The sequence below is a fragment of the Coenobita brevimanus genome, chromosome 10 (assembly GCF_032717465.1).
Source record: "Coenobita brevimanus isolate Jiangsu-jjx chromosome 10, ASM3271746v2, whole genome shotgun sequence".
Classification (NCBI taxonomy): Eukaryota; Metazoa; Arthropoda; class Malacostraca; order Decapoda; family Coenobitidae; genus Coenobita; species Coenobita brevimanus.
The window spans coordinates 7,415,443-7,437,762 of NC_136963.1; the positions used below are offsets into that span (position 1 = coordinate 7,415,443).

General features: G+C 46.3%; 1 protein-coding gene across 1 annotated transcript in view; it reads left to right on the forward strand.

The window, feature by feature from the left end:
- The window catches only part of cora (erythrocyte membrane protein band 4.1 like coracle), a 65,294-nt gene that overhangs the window by 29,642 nt on the left and 13,332 nt on the right, over positions 1-22,320 (forward strand). The window contains exons 9-13 of the mRNA XM_080280460.1: positions 3,042-3,152; positions 7,409-7,531; positions 15,834-17,273; positions 18,409-18,525; positions 21,978-22,085. Of these exons, the coding sequence (XP_080136586.1) occupies positions 3,042-3,152; positions 7,409-7,531; positions 15,834-17,273; positions 18,409-18,525; positions 21,978-22,085 (1,899 nt within the window). The remainder of the gene's footprint in view (positions 1-3,041; positions 3,153-7,408; positions 7,532-15,833; positions 17,274-18,408; positions 18,526-21,977; positions 22,086-22,320) is intronic.

Sequence of the window (22,320 nt, forward strand, 5' to 3'; positions counted from 1 at the left end):
ACCCCAGAGAAGAGAGAGAAGGTAGGAGCCTGGTGGTTGAGTGGGGTCAGGTGCTTGAGATAGATGTAGAGTTACGTAAGATAGATAGATAGTCAAGTAAGAGAGATACTGATAGATAGACAAATGAGGAAGTGAAGGAGTGTTGTGGTGTGGATGTGGAGTTACATGGAGAGACAGACTGACAAATGAGGAAGTGAAGGAGCGTTGTGGTGTGGATGTGGATGTGATAGGAAGCGTTAGGAGAAACACACTGAGGTGGTTTGGCCATGTGGAGAGGATGGAGAGTGAGAGACTGATGAGGAGAGTGTATGTGAGTGAGGTGGAGGGGGGAAGGGGGAGGGGGAGGCCAAGGATGAGATGGAGGGATGGAGTGGAGAGGTACATGAGAGAGGGGGGTGTGAGCTGGGAGCAGGGCAGTGAAATGGCAGGGGACAGGGCGACATGGAGGCGATTTATTTGTGGCCACCCCTTATGGGATTGAGGCGTCTGGCAATAGATAGGTAGATAGATAGATAGAGTATATATATTGCTATGGTCTGTTAATTTGACCTATATTAAATTTGTATACAGTTTACCGTATAATTAACTTGGTATATATTTATCCAGCCTGTTAATAATGCTATATTCCTTTCACTTTAACTTGGCCTAGATATTCATCCTTTTGCAACTTATTTCACATAGCTCAGTGGCAGAAAAAGACAGTGTTATGGCTCTGCATCCTTTCCATAGCACTTCTTTGTGACTAGCATCATATTCTAGTGTTAATCTATTGTTATAAAGACAATGCTGTGGCTCTACATCCTTTCCATAGCACTTCTTTGTGACTAGCATCTTATTCTAGTGTTAATCTATTGTTATAAAGACAATGCTACGGCTCTACATCCTTTCCATAGCACTTCTTTGTGACTAGCATCATATTCTAGTGTTAATCTATTGTTTTAAAGACAATGCTATGGCTCTACATCCTTTCCACAGCACTTCTTTGTGACTAGCATCATAAAAGACAATGCTATGGCTCTACATCCTTTCCACAGCACTTCTTTGTGACTAGCATCATAAAAGACAATGCTATGGCTCTACATCCTTTCAATAGCACTTCTTTGTGACTAGCATTATAGAAGACAATGCTATGGCTCTACATCCTTTCCATAGCACTTCTTTGTGACAGAGAGAGAGAGAGAGAGAGAGAGAGAGACGTCTCCTGTCCAGCAGTCCACCATCATCCTTTTGTGGGATAGGGAGGGAGTTGAGGCACGTTTGTATAACCATGATGCTAGTCACAAAGAAGTGCTCATTACCCCTTTCGATACTTAAGGTAGCGTTGCAAAAGTCACCCGCTCGTTACTGGATGACGCGGCTGTGTCAAACAAAATTGCCCCTTGATGGGAAAGAAAAAAAATGCATCGTAAATTAGCTATCTATCTATCTATCTATCTATTGCCTGACGCCCTAATCCCGCAAAGGGTGGCCGCAGACAAAACACCTCCAAGTCACTCTGTCACCCGCCATTTGACTACCCTCCCTGCAACTCACTCCCCCCTCCCTCATATACCTCTCCACTCCATCCCTCCACCTCATCCTCGGTCTACCCCTCCCTCTCCCTCCCTTCACCTCACCTACATACACCCTCTTAGTCAGTCTTTCATTCTCCATTCTCTCCACATGTCCAAACCACCTCAGTGTATTTCTCCTAATCTTCTCAACCACATCCACATCCACCCCACACGGTTCATTTACCTCATATACCTCTCCACTCCATCCTTTCACCTCATCCTCGGTCGACCCCTCCCTCTCCCTCCCTCCACATCACCTACATACACCCTCTTAGTCAGTCTTTCATTCTCCATTCTCTCCACATGTCCAAACCACCTCAGTGTATTTCTCCTAATCTTCTCAACCACATCCACATCCACCCCACAACGTTCTTTTACCTCATATACCTCTCCGCTCCATCCCTCCACCTCATCCTCGGTCTACCCCTCCCTCTCCCTCCCTCCACCTCACCACATACACCCTCTTAGTCAGTCTTTCATTCTCCATTCTCTCCACATGTCCAAACCACCTCAGTGTATTTCTCCTAATCTTCTCAACCACATCCACATCCACCCCACAACGTTCTTTTACCTCATATACCTCTCCACTCCATCCCTCCACCTCATCCTCAGTCTACCCCTCCCTCCACCTCACCTACATACACCCTCTTAGTCAGTCTTTCATTCTCCATTCTCTCCACATGTCCAAACCACCACAGTGTATTTCTCCTAATCTTCTCAACCACATCCACATCCACCCCACAACGTTCTTTTACCTCATATACCTCTCCACTCCATCCCTCCACCTCATCCTCGGTCTACCCTTCCCTCTCCCTCCCTCCACCTCACCTGCATACACCCTCTTAGTCAGTCTTTCATTCTCCATTCTCTCCACATGTCCAAACCACCTCAGTGTATTTCTCCTAATCTTCTCAATCGTAAATTACCGGATAATTTATATTGGCCAAATGTTTTTATCAATACCATAAGCAAGCACGACTATTGGAGATTACGAGGAATAAATATTCACGGAGGTAGAAGCAAAACAAAGGGTGTGAGGATAACATGTTTAAGAAGTACCACGAGCACGGAAACAGGGGGGGGTTCTGCCAGCACTCGGCCAAGGCCAAGCCGGCCCACATCCTGAGTACTTGCCCCCTGGTTGGATGCAGCCTGTGTCTCCTAGTAATGAGAGGGTTAATACCAGTATAGGCTGTAATTTTAGGCCAAGTTAAAGTGAACAGGTTATATTTGCATGGCACAGACTAATTCACTGATAGAAATGCATTAAGACACAGATACTAACCAGAGAATGCCAGTGCACTAACTGCATGTTCCCCCCCCTCTCTCTCTCTCTCTCTCTATCATATACCCTTCCTTCTTATCTCCATTTCCTTTCTCTCCCATCCTTCCTTCCTTCCTTCCTTCCTTCTTTCCTTCCTTCCTTCCTTCCTTCCCCTCTTCCTTCCTTCCTTCCTTCCTTCCTTCCCTCCTTCCCTCCCTCCCTAGAAGCACACTAAAAAGAAGGACAAGGGGGAGAATGCCTCATCAGGTTCATCAATAAGTTCCGAGGAAGGGGCAAGTTACGAAGCCTCCGCCCTGCCCTCGGACCACGCCAAGGTAAGAGAGAGAGAGAAAGTGAGAGAGAGAGAGAGAGAGAGGGAGAGAGAAAGAGTAAGAGAGAGAGGAAGGCATATGCAAGGTCTGTTCAGAAAGTCTCAGACCTCACGCTGTAAAAGATTAAATAGCTGCAGTGTTGTGCTAGGACGCTAGTAGTGTCAATGTTGCCCCTTCTGCCATGACACTCGCAGCACAGCGTTCTCTACACGGCATCAGACAGTTTTCAAAGTTGGTTTTTGGTATCTCTTGCTGCTGCTTCTTCGGATTCGTCGTGGTCTCTCCTCTCAGTTGAACATTGCGAACGTGTTGCTGTGTGCACATCTTGATCCAGACTTTCTGATGACTGTTTTCAGTGGAGGTGAGACTTGGGTGACCGGGTATGACCCAGACACCAAAGCACGGTTGTCCCAGTGCAAGCATGCAGGCTGGGCTCGGCCAAAAAGAGCACAACAGGTCCACAGCAAGTGTAGTGCAATCACGTGTTGACATCTGTTTCCTCAACTACCTTGGTGTTTATCACGAATACGCACCAGAAGGCCAGACTGTCGACAGACATTACCACCTCGACGTTATCCGTTGTCTTTGTGAAGCAGTTCGGGGGAAGAGACCAGACCTGTGGACAGCAGGCAAATTGGAAGCTGCAGCACAACAGCCCCAGCCCATTCTTCTCAACTGATTCAGGAATTTTTGGCCGAGCACAACATCCCGCAGGTCCGGCAGGCCGTCCTTCCCCCAGACACGGCTCCATGCTGCATCGGGTTATTCACCGAGGCCAGAACTCCGCCAAACGGTTCCCGATTTGAGACCAGAGAAGAGATAGAAGAGACCATGACGAATAGCCGAGTCATGTGGAGAGGATGGAGGGTGAGAGACTGACAAAGAGAGTGTATGTGAGTGAGGTGGAGGGGGGAAGAGGGAGGGGGAGGCCGAGGATGAGATGGAGGGATGGGGTGGAGAGGATGGAGGGTGAAAGACTGACAAAGAGAGTGTATGTGAGTGAGGTGGAGGGGGGAAGAGGGAGGGGGAGGCCGAGGATGAGATGGAGGGATGGGGTGGAGAGGATGGAGGGTGAAAGACTGACGAAGAGAGTGTATGTGAGTGAGGTGGAGGGGGGAAGAGGGAGGGGGAGGCTGAGGATGAGATGGAGGGATGGGGTGGAGAGGTATATGAGAGAGGGGGGTGTGAGTTGGGAGCAGGGCAGTGAAATGGTGGGGGACAGGGCAACTTGGAGGCGATTTGTTTGTGGCCACCCCAAATGGGATTGAGGCGTCTGGCAATAGATAGATAGTTAGATAGAAGAAACCATGACGAATGTGAGGAAGCAGCTGCAGGAGGTACCGAAAACCAATTTTGAGAACTGTTTGAGGCCGTGTAGAGAACGCTGGGTTATGTGTGTGTCGAGGCAGAAGGGCCGACTTAGAGGGGCAGTAGTGTCCTAGCACAACTCTGCAGCTATTTAGTTTTCTACAGCCTAAGGTCGGGTACTTTCTGAACAGAGCTCGTAAGTGTGTGGATAAGTGATTGAGAGAAAGAGGAGTCGTAGTTGTTGTAGTAGTAGTAGGAATGATAGTACTAGTTGCAGTACGAGAGAGGGAGAATTGTATACTGTAATCCCTCATTTATCCGGACATAGTAGAGCCATAGGCATGTGTGGGTAGTGGCAACATCTGGATAATGAACAGTAGCAGCTGTGGCTCAGTGGGTTAGAGCGCTCCGTTCTGACCGAAGGGTCGGAGGATCGAATCCACCCAAGGATCATTGGTAGACATCAGGAAGGGCATCCGGTCATAAAATGCTACACGCTCCAAACCAAAGTCCTCTACCCAGGGGCAACGTCTTAGCCCTTAGCCAAAAAAGGGGTACCTGGCTTAAAACTCACTCTCTCTCTCTCTCTCTCTCCTACCACAGCCATACCCTACTTATACCCACCTCCAGCCTATACCTAACTTATTTATGCAGTACCTACTATATGTTTAATTTGGCAGTGTGTTCCGGGGGAGGCGTGGCTGAATCGGTAGAGAGGTGGCCTGCAGTCCTGATGGACCCAGGTTCGAATCCCGGCTGGGGCAGGGAACAGTTTAAGGATTTGAATTTCATAAAAGGCAGACTTTCCTGATCTACCAGATGACCCGCCGACATGTCGTAAAAATACCCCCGCTAATACCAATACACCAGTCCTGTATGAGACAGCCCTAGCATGTATTCAGTATGGACGGTGGGTGTTAGCGCTGAAGTGGTGACATGTGGAGGTGTAGGAGGACTACTGGGCCTTGGGATAGGCTACTGCCCCTGAGATATAGGCCTTGAAGCCTTTGCCCAGAGTCGGACACACACACACACACACACACACACACACACACACACACACACACACACACACACACACACAAAATTCAGGTATATTTAGAGATCAAAACAGGCATATCAGAAGTAATGCTAGTCACCGAGAATCCATCCATCCCTCCATCATGTAATCCTACGTTGCCCCATGAGGAGCGTAGGAGCCTGGGGCTGGGAAAGTTGGTCCTGGCATTTAAGATGAGACAGCAAGAAAACCATTAAAAAACAAAATCATTAATGACCACAAAACACCCGTCCTTTACACTGCTGTTTGTTCAGTATCCCTCCTAATTTTGGCACTGCTTTCCGGTCAGTCTTTTTTTTTTTTTATGCGAGGAAGAAGGAACCAAAGGCCATGAGCCCGCAGTAACAGTTCCCTCCAGGAGAAAAACAAAACACAATAGAGAGCCAAATTCAAGATCCGATCCATGTTTAGGCATCAAAACACACAGAGGAATATCCGTATTAATGCTAAACATCAAGAAAACAATGTATAAAGAGCAAAAGTCAATAAAGAAGCCTGAAGACAGTTTGAAAATTAGCTATCAGTGATGAATGATTGCTCCAGGGGCTCAAATTAAATTCCACGGCCAACTGTGCCACCGGAAATTAGTTATCTATCAATCTATTGCCAGACGCCATAATCCTGTAAGGGGTGGCCATTTGACTCTGAGTTAGTTGTTTTACAGGGAGGGGCACTAACCCTCCACCAACCCACTTGACACATAGGGAGCACGTATATGACCAAACCATACGTGCTCCCTATGTGTCAAGTGGGGTTGGTGGAGGGTTAGTGCCCCTCCCTGTAAAACAACTAACTCAAAGTCAAATGGCCACCCCTTACGGGATTATGGTGTCTGGCAATAGATAGGAAGCGTTATGAGGAACACACTGAGGTGGTTTGGCCATGTGGAGAGGATGGAGGGTGAAAGACTGACGAAGAGAGTGTATGTGAGTGAGATGGAGGGGGGAAGAGGGAGGGGGAGGCCGAGGATGAGATGGAGGGATGGGGTGGAGAGGTATATGAGAGAGGGGGGTGTGAGTTGGGAGCAGGGCAGTGAAATGGCGGGGGACAGGGCGACTTGGAGGCGATCTGTTTGTGGCCACCCCAAACGGGATTGAGGTGTCTGGCAATAGATAGATAGATATAAATGGCATACCATTATCTTCGTTGGCGTTTATACTATAAGGTAAGGTAATAACAACACATAAAGCTGACAAGTAAAAGAACAGAAATGCAGTGAGAATAAAGTGTTCAGGAGTAAAACTTACCTTCATATAACTTCCCACCATTCATCTTCCATTCATTGCCAGATGCCATGTATCCCAAACGGGGTGGCCAAGGGCTTAGAGTTAATTGTTTTACAGGGAGGGGCACTAATCCTCCACCAACCCCACTTGACACGTAGGGAGAACGTTATGCCAACAGCATCTGGTGTTCCCAGGTGGTCACCCATCCAAGTACTAACCAGACCCAACGTTGCTTAAACAAGTAAATTTGGATAATGGTTTAATACAGCCAAGACCCGGCATCCGGATACTGAACACGTTTGGATAATGAATGGCCGGATAAATGAGGGACTGCTGTATAAGAGTGTGGATAAGTGGTTGAGTGTGTGTGTGTGTGTGTGTGTGTGTGTGTGTGTGTGTGTGTGTGTGTGTGAGAGAGAGAGGGTGAATGAGAGTAGTAGTAGCAGTAGTAGTATTTGTGCTCATGTTAAAGAGAACAGAAGTTAGAGAGAGAGAGAGGGAGGGAGAGAGAGAGAGAATTAATTTACTGCTTGAGTTGAGAGAGTGAATTAACTGACTGCTTGAATGAACTAAAATACAACACTAACAGCATGTCCTTGTATAGTGTCCCTATGTGTCTGTTATGGCCAGAATTATCACCAAACATCCCTTCATTTTGTCCACAGCGGCCAGTAGGGGGCGTGGTGATCCTGCCAATGTCCGATTTAAAGTTGGCCACAAAAAAACGCGCTGAGAAGATGGCCCAGGCAGAGAAGGAGGCAGCAGCGGCAGCAGCAGCGGCGGCCAAGGTGAGAGAGAGAGAGGGAGAGAGAGAGAACAGGTGAGGATGTATGAAAGAGAGAGAGAGAGCAGGTGAGAATGTATGAAAGAGAGAGAGTAGGTGAGGATGTTTAAGAGAGAGAGAGAGAGAGGGAGAGAGCAGTAAAAAGTAAGTTAGAATCAAGAAACATTATTAAAAGGGAGAGACTGCCCTCACATCCAAGACGGATTTTTCCAAGACGTTTCACATGCAAGAGGGACGTCATAAATAATAATCCAAAATATTGCTGTAATACGGTTGCGTACGTCCAATACGGAACAAAGGGTTCGTAACGGCCCAAATCCCAGGACAGTACAGCCTTGACGGTCTCAGCCGGTGCAACACGGTTCCCACGGCCGGGACAGTGATGTGGTTGTGATGTTGTCCAGTAAAATATTGGCAGCTGGTACTGTGGTGACCAGGCGGGGCTTGATTTTGTCTCACCAGTGTTGTGGACACACTTACCGTGTGCTGCAGTTAGCGTTTGCTGCTGGGTTATTGCCTCTCCTTACTTAATCATGTCTAGGAAACCATCTGCTAACCCATTCCTTGCCATCTACCTCAGCCTACTAAGCTGGAGGTAACTGAGCTACTAAGCTGAAGGTAACTGAGCTACTAAGCTGGAGGTAACTGAGCTACTAAGCTGAAGGTAACTGAGCTACTAAGCTGAAGGTAACTGAGCTACTAAGCTGGAGGTAACTGAGCTACTAAGCTGGAGGTAACTAAGCTACTAAGCTGAAGGTAACTGAGCTACTAAGCTGAAGGTAACTAAGCTACTAAGCTGAAGGTAACTGAGCTACTAAGCTGAAGGTAACTGAGCTACTAAGCTGAAGGTAACTGAGCTACTAAGCTGAAGGTAACTGAGCTACTAAGCTGGAGGTAACTGAGCTACTAAGCTGAAGGTAACTGAGCTACTAAGCTGGAGGTAACTGAGCTACTAAGCTGAAGGTAACTGAGCTACTAAGCTGAAGGTAACTGAGCTACTAAGCTGAAGGTAACTAAGCTGGAAATAACAAGCTCAGAAACACACACAGTCAAGGTGGGGAAATTTGTGTTGGTGCCATAATAGGTCTGGGGTGATGGTGTTAGCGGCACTCTTCACAGATTTTGTGAAAATATTAATATTTTCCGTAAGGTCTTGTGTTGGTCCAAGACGTTTTTCGTCCCAGACAGGACCCTCAGGCGACAATATTACCGTCTTGGATGCGAGGGTACTGTGTTTGAATGGAGAGAGAGCTGAAAGGATGTGTGTGTGTGTGTGTGTGTGTGTGTGTGTGTGTGTGTGTGTGTTCACATGTACGTATCAACTGCATGTGCAAGAATAAATTGTTACAAAGAAATTGACTTCTGATAATTGATTTTGTGTGTGCATGTCTGTGTGTACAATTTTTTACTACTGTATCTGGCTATTGATAATTTAGTAGTAGTAGTAGTAGTAATAGTAACCCCAGGGTCATCCATATGTAAACCCAGTGTACTGCAGGCTGAAGTTATCCTATCCTGCACTCCAGCATGGTTCTTTTGTGAGAGAGAGAGAGAGAATTTTCCTATCCTGCAGCCCATCGTGGTTCTTTTGTGGGGTAGGGAGGGAGTTGAGGCACGTTTGTATAACTAGGCAGTGGATCCGACCAGTTATATCAATGCCACCACATGCAGCCACCCATCTATTATTATTATTATTATTATTATTATTATTATTGTTGTTGTTGTTATTATTATTATTATTATTATTATTATTATTATTGTTGTTATTATTATTATTGTTATTATTATTATTATTATTATTATTATTGTTATTATTATTATTATTGTTATTATTGTTATTATTATTATTATTATTATTATTATTGTTATTATTGTATCAGTACCACCACGTGAACCCCCCCAATCCCTAGATACAGTAAAAATTTTTCTGTATCTCTTTACTTTTTCTTTTATTGCAAGAAAGAAGGAACCTAAGGCCAGGAGCTCATAGATTGTTCCCTCGTAGAAAAAACAAAAAGATAACAGAGAGCCAGATTCAAGATCCATTCATTTTGAGATGCCTGGACACACTGCGTTTGAAAGACTGGAGATCATAGGCAGTAGGAAATACAGACAGAGGGAGACAGTTCCAGAGTTGACCTGTTGCATAAATGAAGGACTGGGAGTAACGGTTAACTCTTGCACTAGAGAGTTGGACAGAAAAGGGATGAGAGTTGGCTGCTAGATGGGTGCTACGCGCCCGTCGTAGAGGTGGAGGAATGCAAGCAGACAGTTCAGAGGAGCAGTGACCATTGAAGTAGCGATAGAAAAGAGATAAAGATGCAACAGTGCAGCGAAGAGACAGAGGTTGAAGGGAACCAGTAAGAGGAGCAGTGACCATTGAAGTAGCGACAGAAAAGAGATAAAGATGCAACAGTGTGGCAAAGAGACAGAGGTTGAAGGGAACCAGTAAGAGGAGCAGTGACCATTGAAGTAGCGACAGAAAAGAGATAAAGATGCAACAGTGCGGCGAAGAGACAGAGGTTGAAGGGAGCCAGTAAGAGGAGCAGTGACCATTGAAGTAGCGATAGAAAAGAGATAAAGATGCAACAGAGCGGCGAAGAGACAGAGGTTGAAGGGAGCCAGTAAGAGGAGCAGTGACCATTGAAGTAGCGATAGAAAAGAGATAAAGATGCAACAGTGCTCCAAATGATGACAAAATATTCTGGTCAACCCTTAATTCATTCAAAACTAACTTCACTACCACCTCTTCTATTCCACCGTTACAGTCCCAATGGAAATCTAGTAAGTGACCCACGCGGAAAAGCAAACCTTCTTGTTGACATTTCTTCAACAAACTCAACCCTAAATTCAGAAAATCATAATATTCCTGTGCTTGATTTTGATTCCCCTCAAATACCTCCTTCTATGATTCACACCAGACACGTACAAGCCGTATTACAGAATCTATCAGCAGACAGAGCCACTGGTCCAGATGAAATTCCTTTAATAGTACTTAAAAATTGCTCCTCAGCATTGGCTCCTGTATTAGCAAAATTTTTCCACTTATGCATCCGTACCTCAATTTTTCGAGCCCTTTGGAAAGAAGCAAATATCCATCCTGTTCCTAAAAAGGGGGCAACTTCTGATACATCAAACTATAGACCAATTGCAATAACTTCCATTCTCGGTAAAGTTTTTGAGACACTAATTAACAAACACATAGTCAAGCATCTAGGAATCAATAAATTGATCAGTGATCGGCGTATGGATTTAGACAGGAACTGTAGATATTCTTTGCCTTCTTACCCATCAGATTAACAAAACAATAGACCAACATGGTGAAACACACGCAGTAGCACTTGATATTTTAAAAGCATAAGCAACGTTGGGTCTGGTTAGTACTTGGATGGATGACCGCCTGGGAACACCAGATGCTGTTGGCATCCCTACGTGTCAAGTGGGGTTGGTGGAGGATTAGTGCCCCTCCCTGTAAAACAATTAACTCTAAGCCCTTGGCCACCCCGTCTGGGATACATGGCATCTGGCAATGAATGAAATGAATGAATGGTTTGACAGAGTATGGCACCAGGCCTTATTGTCTAAGATGTCACACTATGGCCTTGCATCACTGGTTCCTCTAATTTCTTCTTACCTTCATAGTAGAAAAATAAGAGTCATGGTAGATGGTATTTACTCTCAGTTTCATTCCATAAATGCTGGTGTACCTCAGGGATCAGTTTTGGCGCCAACCCTTTTTCTCATTCTGTTGTGGTGTGGATGTGAATGTGATAGGAAGCGTTATGAGGAACACACTGAGGTGGTTTGGCCATGTGGAGAGGATGGAGGGTGAAAGACTGACGAAGAGAGTGTATGTGAGTGAGGTGGAGGGGGGAAGAGGGAGGGGGAGGCTGAGGATGAGATGGAGGGATGGGGTGGAGAGGTATATGAGAGAGGGGGGTATGAGTTGGGAGCAGGGCAGTGAAATGGCGGGGGACAGGGCGACTTGGAGGCGATTTGTTTGTGGCCACCCCAAACGGGATTGAGGCGTCTGGCAATAGATAGATAGATAGATAAATGACCTCCTATCTGTCACGCACAACCCAGTACACTCTTATGCTGATGACTCGACCCTTCATAGTTCTTTCCCATTTAGTACCTCCTTTACACAATTTGATATTATAAATTCCCAAATAAACACAGCAATTTCTCTGAACCAAGACCTTTCAAAAATTAATCAATGGGGACAAAAAAATCTGGTCTCATTTAATGCTCAGAAAACTAAATACATTAATTTCTCCAACAGAAAGAATCCCTCAGACTCATACGTAATTTTAAATGATGTCAGTATTCCCATATCCACTACAATTGATATCCTGGTGTTACTCTAAACTCCAACCTATGCTGGACAGCTGTTATTAAATCCTTGCTAAAAATGCTTCTAAAAAACTGGGACTTATGTACAGAGTTCGTGAGTTCTTCACTGGCGAGCAGATGGCCACAATATACAAAAGTCATGTGCGTTCTCAGATCAAATACTGTTCACCACTGTGGAGTGGATGTGCAGCGGTGTAATACTGTTCACCACTGTGGAGTGGATGTGGAGCAGTGTAATACTGTTCACCACTGTGGAGTGGATGTGCAGCGGTGTAATACTGTTCACCACTGTGGTGTGGATGTGCAGCGGTGTAATACTGTTCACCACTGTGGAGTGGATGTGCAGCGGTGTAATACTGTTCACCACTGTGGAGTGGATGTGCAGCGGTTGCACTGAGGTAGTTCGACAAAATTCAAAATAAAGCCATTAGATTAATCAATAATCCTGCCATTACGCGGGACCTTCCTCCATTATCAGTACGTAGAGATGTTGCTTCTTTAGCATTATTTTATAGATATTTTTACCGTAAGTGCTCTGACCAACTGGCTTCAATTGTGCCTCCTCTTCACACTTTCTCCCGAAATACACGGGCAGCTGGGAGCGCCCATGAACCCACACTGTCTGCCCCGCACTGCACAACCTCTGCTTACCACACTGTCTTCTCCGCAATGCACAACCTCTGCTTACCACACTGTCTGCCCCACAATGCACAACCTCTGCTTATCACACTGTCTGCCCCGCAATGCACAACCTCTGCTTATCACACTGTCTGCCCCGCAATGCACAACCTCTGCTTATCACACTGTCTGCCCCACAATGCACAACCTCTGCTTATCACACTGTCTCCCCCACAATGCACAACCTCTGCTTATCACACTGTCTGCCCCACAATGCACAACCTCTGCTTATCACACTGTCTGCCCAGCAATGCACAACCTCTGCTTATCAAAATTCATTTATCCCCAGAACTACTACTCTCTGGAATTCACTTCCTGGCAGTTGCTTCCCACAAACATTTCATCCTCTCGATTTTAAATCCAATTGTTATAAGTATTTTAGGAATGAAGGATGCCTTTTGACACATGGACTTATTTTTTTCCTTTGTTTTTCCTTCCTTCATTCATTATATATATATAAAAAAAAAAGTGTTGGCATTGATATAACTGGTCGGATCCACTGCCTGGTTATACAAACGTGCCTCAACTCCCTCCCTATCCCACAAAAGGGCCACGATGGGCTGCAGGATAGGATAATCTCTCTCTCTCTCTCTCTCTCTCTCTCTCTCTCTCAAGGACCATGCTGGAGTTAAGGATAAGGCAGCTTCAGCCTGCAGTCCACTGGGATTACATTTCACATAATCCCGGGGCAGCAATTTATTTATTATTATCGTTTATTAATAAGCTTGCTAGACGTGCATTTGAGTTTTTCGGGATTTTTTGAGTGAAAATTTTGACGATTTCCTGTTTTTTGGTTAATATTGGAATTAACAATACTCTTGTTACTCTAACTTGGCCTGAAATATGATGCTAGTCACAAAGAAGTGCTGTGGAAAGGATGTAGAGCCATAGCATTGTGTTTTATGATGCTAGTCACAAAGAAGTGCTCCGGAAAGGATGTAGAGCCATAGCATTGTCTTTTATGATGCTAGTCACAAAGAAGTGCTCCGGAAAGGATGTAGAGCCATAGCATTGTCTTTATAACAACAGATTAACACTAGAATATGATGCTAGTCACAAAGAAGTGCTATGGAAAGGATGTAGAGCCATAGCATTGTCTTTATAACAATAGATTAACACTAGAATATGATGCTAGTCACAAAGAAGTGCTATGGAAAGGATGTAGAGCCATAGCATTGTCTTTATAACAATAGATTAACACTAGAATATGATGCTAGTCACAAAGAAGTGCTATGGAAAGGATGTGGAGCCATAGCGTTGTCATTTTCTGCCAGTGAGCTACGTGCAATAAGCTGCAAAGGGATGAAAATTTGGGCCAAGTTAAGGTGAACGGAGTATAGGCTTATTCTTATTAAATTAACCCTTTTGAATGTGGCTGATGCATTATTATTATTATTATTTTTATTGTGGTAGGTTGGGGTGCACACCATCCACTCACTCAATGTAGTGCTGCTGTCAGGTGTCTGCCCTTTCCTCTCCTCTCTCCATTCCTTCCATCCTCTTCCTTCTTCCTTTACTTCATTCTTTCCTCTTCCTTCTGCCTGTGGGTGACTTTACACTCCCTCTTCTGTCTTTCTTTCCTTCATTCTTTCCTCTTCCTTCTGCCTGTGGGTGACTTTACACTCCCTCTTCTGTCTTTCTTTCCTTCATTCTTTCCTCTTCCTTCTGCCTGTGGGTCACTTTACACTCCCTCTTCTGTCTTTCTTTCCTTCATTCTTTCCTCTTCCTTCTGCCTGTGGGTAACTTTACACTCCCTCTTCTGTCTTTCTTTCCTTCATTCTTTCCTCTTCCTTCTGCCTGTGGGTGACTTTACACTCCCTCTTCTGTCTTTCTTTCCTTCATTCTTTCCTCTTCCTTCTGCCTGTGGGTGACTCTACATTGAGTGACAAGCCAAATGGTTTCCTGTACACCAGGAAACCATTTACTATGCTGGGTGGTAACCATATAACCAAATTTTGGCGCCTGGTGGTTTAGTGGGTAATTAAGGCGCTCCAATCGGATTGAGCCGGTGAAGGTTTATATCCAAGGGGTGGTTGGGGTTTATTGCTCATGTAATGCCACTCAGGGATGAGTGAGGCTGGTCACTCTCATCTTAAATGTCAGGACCAACTGCCTAGCCTCGGCCTCCTACGCTCCTGATGGGGCAACACAGGATTGGGTGATGGATGGATGGATGGATGGATTTTTTTTATAATTATTATCATTATTATTATTATTATTATTATTATTATTTCTGGTGTGAAGTAATTTTATTCAATTTTCAAATAACCTTGAGTTGTTATTGTCATAGTTGTTGTTGTAGTGGTCACCTAATGTCATGCTGCTTGATCTCTGGCATCCTCTCAGTCCCATCACGCTCTGTGACCTCAGGGGTAAGACACTGAATAGGGAGGCTGCCAGAGATCAAGCAGCATGAAGAAGCCCAGCATAGTCAAACAGATTAGAGCATTGATAAGCAAAACGAATCACACAATACAGTTTGATAGATTTGAGGTCTTTCTTCGTGTTTGTTTTTTTGCATGTGGAATATTATGATTGCCTCCCTTCCTCTCTCTCTCCGTGCCCTGGTGTGATGCTGGTGTTCAGTGTGGTATTAATTGTGGTATTTTGTCATTCATACCACTACCTGCCCTCCCTTCCCCTGCCCTGTCACATCTGGCTATGTGGTATTATGTGGTATTGTGTAAACCCCTGGCCTGCCCTGGTGTGATGTTATGTTGGTATTATATGTGGTATTTTGTCAGTCATACCAATCCCTACCTTTCCTGGTTTATGTGGTATTATGTGGTATTTTGTAAGCCCCTGCCCTGCTCTGGTGTGATGTCATGCTGGTATTATATGTGGTATTTTGTCAGTCATACCAATCCCTGCCCTACCATACCCTGTCATGTCTGGTTCTATGCTGGTATTAATCTGGTATTTTTTGCAGCCTGTCTCAGTTTGTGGTATTAAGAATGATATATATTTTTTAAACCTCCCTGGCTTGCCCTGTTGGAAATTATTATTATTATTATTATTATTATTTTATTATTATTTTTTTGTCTTTCTTTGCACCATTTTTTTTTTATAATGTGTTTTTTTTTGCATTTTTCCCTGCCCTTCCTTGCCATGAATTATTTTTTGGTTTTGAGTCTGTGTGTTTTTTGTTAATGATTTTTTTTTGCCCTGCAGTGCCTTTGTTTTATGTTGGTTTGTCTTAATTCATGTGGGATTATGTTTTTCCTTGCCCCGCCCTGCCCTGCCCTGCCCTGCCCTGCCCTGCCCTGCTGTAGGACCACCCAGGGCCCCCCAAGTCCACCCCCCCACCTGGCTACAAGACGGTGGATAGTCGAGAAAATGGCGACGCCGGGGCCGGTGGCGATGGCGACCCTTTCGTAAAAACCACAAGGACGGTGTTCCAGGATACCTCCATCCCCGAGAACGAGCGTGGCGGAGAGAAGGACAGATACGGAGGAGAGAAGGAGAGATACGGAGGAGAGAAGGAGAGATCTGGTGGGGGGAGTTCGCCTCCATTCACCCGACAGTATTCCTACGAGGAGCTGGAATCGGAGCCCCGTCGCCCCTACTCGCCACAGGGCCACGGCTTCTCGTACGACAAGGGCCAGGCCAGGTCGGGTCAGGGCGATTTGAGTCCACAGGGGGGCGAGAGGAAGCGAGGCCAGGCCCAAGCATTCAACTACGCCCCAGGGGAGGAGAACATCTTGGCCGAAAGTGCCCAGAGAAGGAGTGGGGCACCGACTTTAGGATCCCCTGGCTCAGAGAGGGGACCTTCAGGTGGTGCAGACGGTGGGACTACAGGTGGTGCAGACAGGGGGCCTTCAGGTGGTGCCACGGTGTTAGGGTCACCCAGTTCGGACTTAGACCCCTTGAGTAAGAAACACAAAACAGAGCACTCCGGTTCCCCAGGCGCTAAGAAACAGAAGACCGGCGATTCAGGAGATACGACCCTAGAGAGCAGCGCCGTTGATACCTCGGTGGATGATTCTCGACTCAATACGTCCGCTGATTCGACCGGGATCCTGGCCGGCTTTGGGAAGAAGGGGAAAGACAAGAAAGACAAGAAGAAGAAGAAGGATAAGGAGAAAGAGAAGAAGGATAAAGGGAAGGAGAAAGAAAAGGGAGCGAGTGACAAGAAGAAAGACAAAGGGAAGGCGAAGAGCGAGAGTGAGAAGGAGAAGAAGAAGAAGGAGGCCGAGAAAGAGAAGGCCAAGAAGAAGAAGAAGCGATTTGGTCTGTTCGGCGGCAAGAAGGCCGAGACGAAAGCCGAGTCGTCCTCAAGCGAGTCCTCCAGCTCCTCCTCGTCCTCCTCCTCCTCAGACGATTCCTCAGATGAAAGCGTGGTGGCCGAAACACGCCTAGGGACGGAACCCAGAGACATCGACGTTGACTTGGATCGGTCAAATGCCTCAACGGTCGTAAACCCGGCCTTGAGTCCGTCCTTAGCCGGTCAGAAGTCACCAGGACAGACATCAGACCGGGACCTGGATCGTTCCGATGCCTCAACAGTCGTTAACCCCGCCCTGAGTCCCACCCTCGCCCAGGCACTCTCATCTGGACAGAACGACGCGGACCAAACCGCCCCAAAGATCGTCAAGACCACCACCAAGAAGACCTATGTTCAGGACCCGTCAGGAGCGGTCAAGGAGGATCTGGTCAGCCGCGTGGAAGACCTCTCGACCGGCCAGGTGGAGCTGACTGCGGAAACAATGAAGGTCCGGGAAACAAACGAAATTTTCTGTACGCTTCTACAATGGGTCTCTCCTTCGCTGGGTCTGTGCGGTCTGCCTCTTACCTCTGTGGTCTCTCCTTTACCTCTGCGGTCTGGTCTTTACTCCTGCAGTCTGCTTTATGCCTCAGTGGTCTGCTCTATGCCTTAGCGGTCTGCTTTACACCTCTGCCTTGTTCTCTGTGCGATGCCCATTTTCTGTGATGGTTTTTAAATCTCTGTGTATTTATTTGCCTTTGTGTCCTTCCTCCTTCCTTCCTCCCATCCTCCTCCTCCTCCTCCTCCTCCTCCTCCTCCTCCTCCTCCTCCTCCTCCTCCCTTCCTTCCTTCCTTCCTTCCTTCCTTCCTTCCATCCCTTCTGCTTTACCTACCCACCTGCATATCTCCCTACCACCTTCCATTCTATCCTCTCTCCCTCCCTCTCTCCTTCCTCCTTCCCTCCTTCCTCCCTCCCTCCTTCCCTCCTTCCTCCTTCCCTCCTTCCTTCCCTCCCCTCCCTCCCTCCTTCCCTCCCCTCCCTCCCTCGTTTCTTCGCTGTGCATGGCTTTTGCATGTTAGAAGTTAATGTGACATATATGATTTCTTGCTTCATTATAAAGTATATTATTTGCCTGTATATACTGCCTGATTGGGTAGATTTAGTTATATATCTACCTACGTGCCTACCTACCTACCTACCTACCTACCTACCTACCAACCAACCACCCTTCCACCCTATTCAATCATACCTTTCTCCATTCCTAACCCTACCCAACCCCACTTACCTACCTACCTACCTACCTACCTACCTACCTACCTACCTACCTACCAACCAACCTACCTACCTACCTACCCACCTACCTACCAACCTACTTACCCAACCCTATTCAACCATACCTTTCTCCAATCCTAACCCTACCCAATCCCACCCACCTACCCACCTACCCACCTACCTACCTACCTACCTACCTACCAACCTACTTACCCAGCCTTATTCAACCATACCTTTCTCCAATCCTAACCCTACCCAGCCCCACCCACCCACTCACCTACCCACCTACCTACCTACCAACCTACCTACCAACCTACCTACCTACCCACCTACCTACCTACCTACCTACCTTGGGGTCTCGTTTAAACAGGGGGAGGGCGCCGAGACCACCACATCAGGGGAGGTACCGCACGTCACCGCCACAACAGTGACCACAATTACCGCCCAGACCAAACACGACCCCAATACCAGGCACCAGACGCAGCAGGTGAGCCCTATCTATCCATTTATCTATCAGGGGGGGTGTCCGTCTATCCGTTTATCTATCAGGGGTTGTCTGTCTATCCGTTAATCTATCAGGGGGTGTCTGTCTATCCGTTTATCTATCAGGGGGTGTCTATCTATCTGTTGATCTATCAGGGGGGTGTCTGTCTATCCGTTTATCTATCAGGGGGTGTCTATCTATCTGTTGATCTATCAGGGGGTGTCTATCTATCCGTTGATCTATCAGGGGGGCGTCTATCTATCCGTTTATCTATCAGGGGGCGTCTGTCTATCCGTTTATCTATCAGGGGGGCGTCTGTCTATCTATCGGACCCCCTGTTTACCTGTCTATCCGAGCTCTTGGCCTGTCTTTCTCCCTGTGTGGTCCTCCTCTCTCTCTCTCTCTCTCTCTCTCTTGGTGTCACCCTTTCCACCACCATCGGGCTGCTCTCTCTCTAACTCACAACTCCCTCACTCCACCAGCTCATCCTCGGTCTCCCTCTCCTCCTCCACCTCATCCTCGGTCTGCCTCTCCTCCTCTGCCTCACCCTCGGTCTGCCTCTCCTTGCACATATATCCATTCAAAAATATTATAAGCCTTTCTGAGCCGTTTATTTTCTATGCTGAGTCATCCTTTGGTAACTCTTCTTCTTCTTGTTTCTTTTTGTTTTTGTTTTAATTACAGGTTATTTTGTAAGGTGTTAATCTCTCTCTCTCTCTCTCTCTCTCTCTTTCTCTCTTTCTCTCTCTCTCTCTCATTTTGTGTGAGCTTAGCATTTGGAATTATTTAGCCTTGTGATGATGATAATGATGATGATGGTGATGATGATGATGATGGTGGTGATGATAGTGATGATGATGGTGATGATGATGATAATAATGATGATGGTGATGATGATGATAGTGGTGGTGGTGGTGATGATGATGATGATGATGATGATGGTGGTGATGATGATGATGATGATGATGGTGATGGTGGTGGTGGTGATGATGATGGTGATGATGATGATGATGGTGATGATGATGGTGATGATGGTGATGATGATGATGATGATGATGATGGTGGTGATGATGGTGATGATGATGATGATGGTGGTGATGATGGTGGTGATGATGGTGATGATGGTGATGATGATGATGATGGTGATGATGGTGGTGATGATGGTGATGATGGTGATGATGGTGATGATGATGATGATGATGATAAAAGTGATAAGCATAATAATGAAAATATTGATGATGGTGGTGATGATGATGATGATGATGATGATGATGATGGTGACACGCATGCATCTTTTGTTTGTTTGTTTGTTTGTTTGCTTATGTTAGATTTAGTCAAGTTCTGTTTGCGTGTGTTTGTTTGTTTGTGTGTTTGTAGGCAACGAATTTGTTTTTGAACTGATTTTCTTGTTTTTCCTATTGCATTAAGGATTTTTTTTGAGTCAATTCATGCATATATATCTGTCTACCCACCTCTGTCTTCCTACCTACCTACCTATATAAATTCTTACGTATCTACTTACCTGCGTACCTACCTATATAAATTCTTACATATCTACCTACCTACCTACCTACATAAATTCATACATACCTTCCATTCTTCTCACATATAGTCAGGGAACGTTCCACATCACGCACCTCCCAAAGCACCGTGTGAGGCAGGTGAGTGTGACGCGGCAGCCGGACCTCATGTGTGTGGTAACTGGGGGAGGCGGAGGGTGGTGGCAGAGGTGGGTGGGCGGGAATCACGTGTGGGTGTGCAGTGAATGACTAGGGCGGTGCGGTTGAATTGATTTTGTAAGGATAGGTGACAGTATGGCGCTAGCATTGCATGAAAAAGTTACATTGATGCCTGTAGTGTTTTCCGGAAAGTTATGAAAGCTTGCCGGGTTCAGACAGGGGTTTGAGTACGTTCATTCCATCTCGATTTCAACATGAGACGTTTCCCCACGAGATATTCATAACTATCTATCTATCGCCAGACGCCATAATCCCGTAAGGGGTGGCCATTTGACTTTGAGTTACTTGTTTTACGGGGAGGGGCACTAACCCTCCACCAACCCACTTGCTGACACGTAGGCAGCACGTATGGTTTGGTTATATGGTTACCACCCAGCGTTGTAAATGGTTTCTTGGCTTACAGGAAACCATTTGGCTTGTCACTCAATGTAAAGCCACCTGTAAAGGAAAGAAAAGCAATAAGAAGTGACAGGAAAGATGGGAGAAATAGGAAGAGAGGACGACAGGCACAGAAAAAGAATGATAAAGGCTAAGGAAGTAGGCGGCACTACATCAAGTGAGTGGATGATTGTTTCCACCACCTACCACCCAATATATTCATAACGCTATAACATATTTATCTTCTGTGCTGACTTGAAAACAAAGCTGCTGTATTATATATATATGATTGAGGTGGTTTGGACATGTGGAGAGGATGGGGGATGATAATTGGGTGAGGAAGGTGAGAAGTGTTAATATTGGGGGTGGGGTTATGAGGGGTAGACCGAGAAAGACATGGGACGAGGTCATTAAGTGTGACCTCAGGGTTAAGGGACTGAACAGGGAGGCTGCAATGGATCGTGCAGCGTGGAGAGCCGCCATTAGGTGACCAAGGCCAATGGATGCAAGCATGTTGGAGCCTTTAAAAATGAAGAAGAATCCTCATTTATGTCAAATAACGATTCGTCAACACACACCTATGCTGTGGAGGTTAAGAGTCGCGGCCCATCTCTTGATCCACTTTGTCAAGGGATCGAAACTCTTACCTCGAGGGCAGTCGCTCGCATGGAGTGCCCAGCATGTCATAGACCGACTGTTCATCCCTGAGAGCTACTAGCCATTGGTGATGATCCGTTCTTGGGTCACGGCCAGCTAGTCATCAGCATCGCTTTTGCACTTTGAGAATACGTCAGTGTGTTTGGCCATGTGGAGAGGATGGAGGGTGAAAGACTGACGAAGAGAGTGTATGTGAGTGAGGTGGAGGGGGGAAGAGGGAGGGGGAGGCTGAGGATAAGATGGAGGGATGGGGTGGAGAGGTATATGAGAGAGGGGTGTGTGAGTTGGGAGCAGGGCAGTGAAATGGCGGGGGACAGGGCGACTTGGAGGCGATTTGTTTGTGGCCACCCCAAACGGGATTGAGGCGTCTGGCAATAGATAGATAGATAGATAGAATACGTCAGACGCTTTTCCGTTGGCTACTGACACTGTGACGTGAGCAAATCTCCAAACGGCCACCCTTCCTCTCACTCACTGTTGCCAGGCACGTGAGGTCTGGCTGCTGCCTCGAACAGCGGGTCATGTGGAACTTTCCCTGACTGTACCAACCACCCATACCCTCTCTACTTACAGGTCAACCTACTTAACCCACCTACCTAACCTACCTTCCTACTTACAAATCCACTGCTGCAGGGGAAGACTTTTTCCTACTTACTTACACCGCTACTTACAAATCCACAGCTGCAGGAGAAGACTTTTACCGCAACGACAAAAACAACAGGAACGACACAGGAACAGACGGTCGTTACGCAGGAGGTTAAGAAGCAGACCACCTCCATCGCCCCTGAGGTAAGGACGCCCCCCTAACACCTGTCCTGTAGTGATTTATTCTGGGTCCTAGCCTTGTGTATGTTGTTTATGCAGAATACGGTGATATTGGAAGAATTTACTTAACAGAGGAAATAAGCAAAATAAATCACTCAGGAAGAGGTGATAGGGAGCTGAAGGACTTGGACTGTATGCTTGTTAAGGAAGCTCTCTAACACCTCCTCCTTAGTGATTTATTTTTGGATATGGCTGGGTA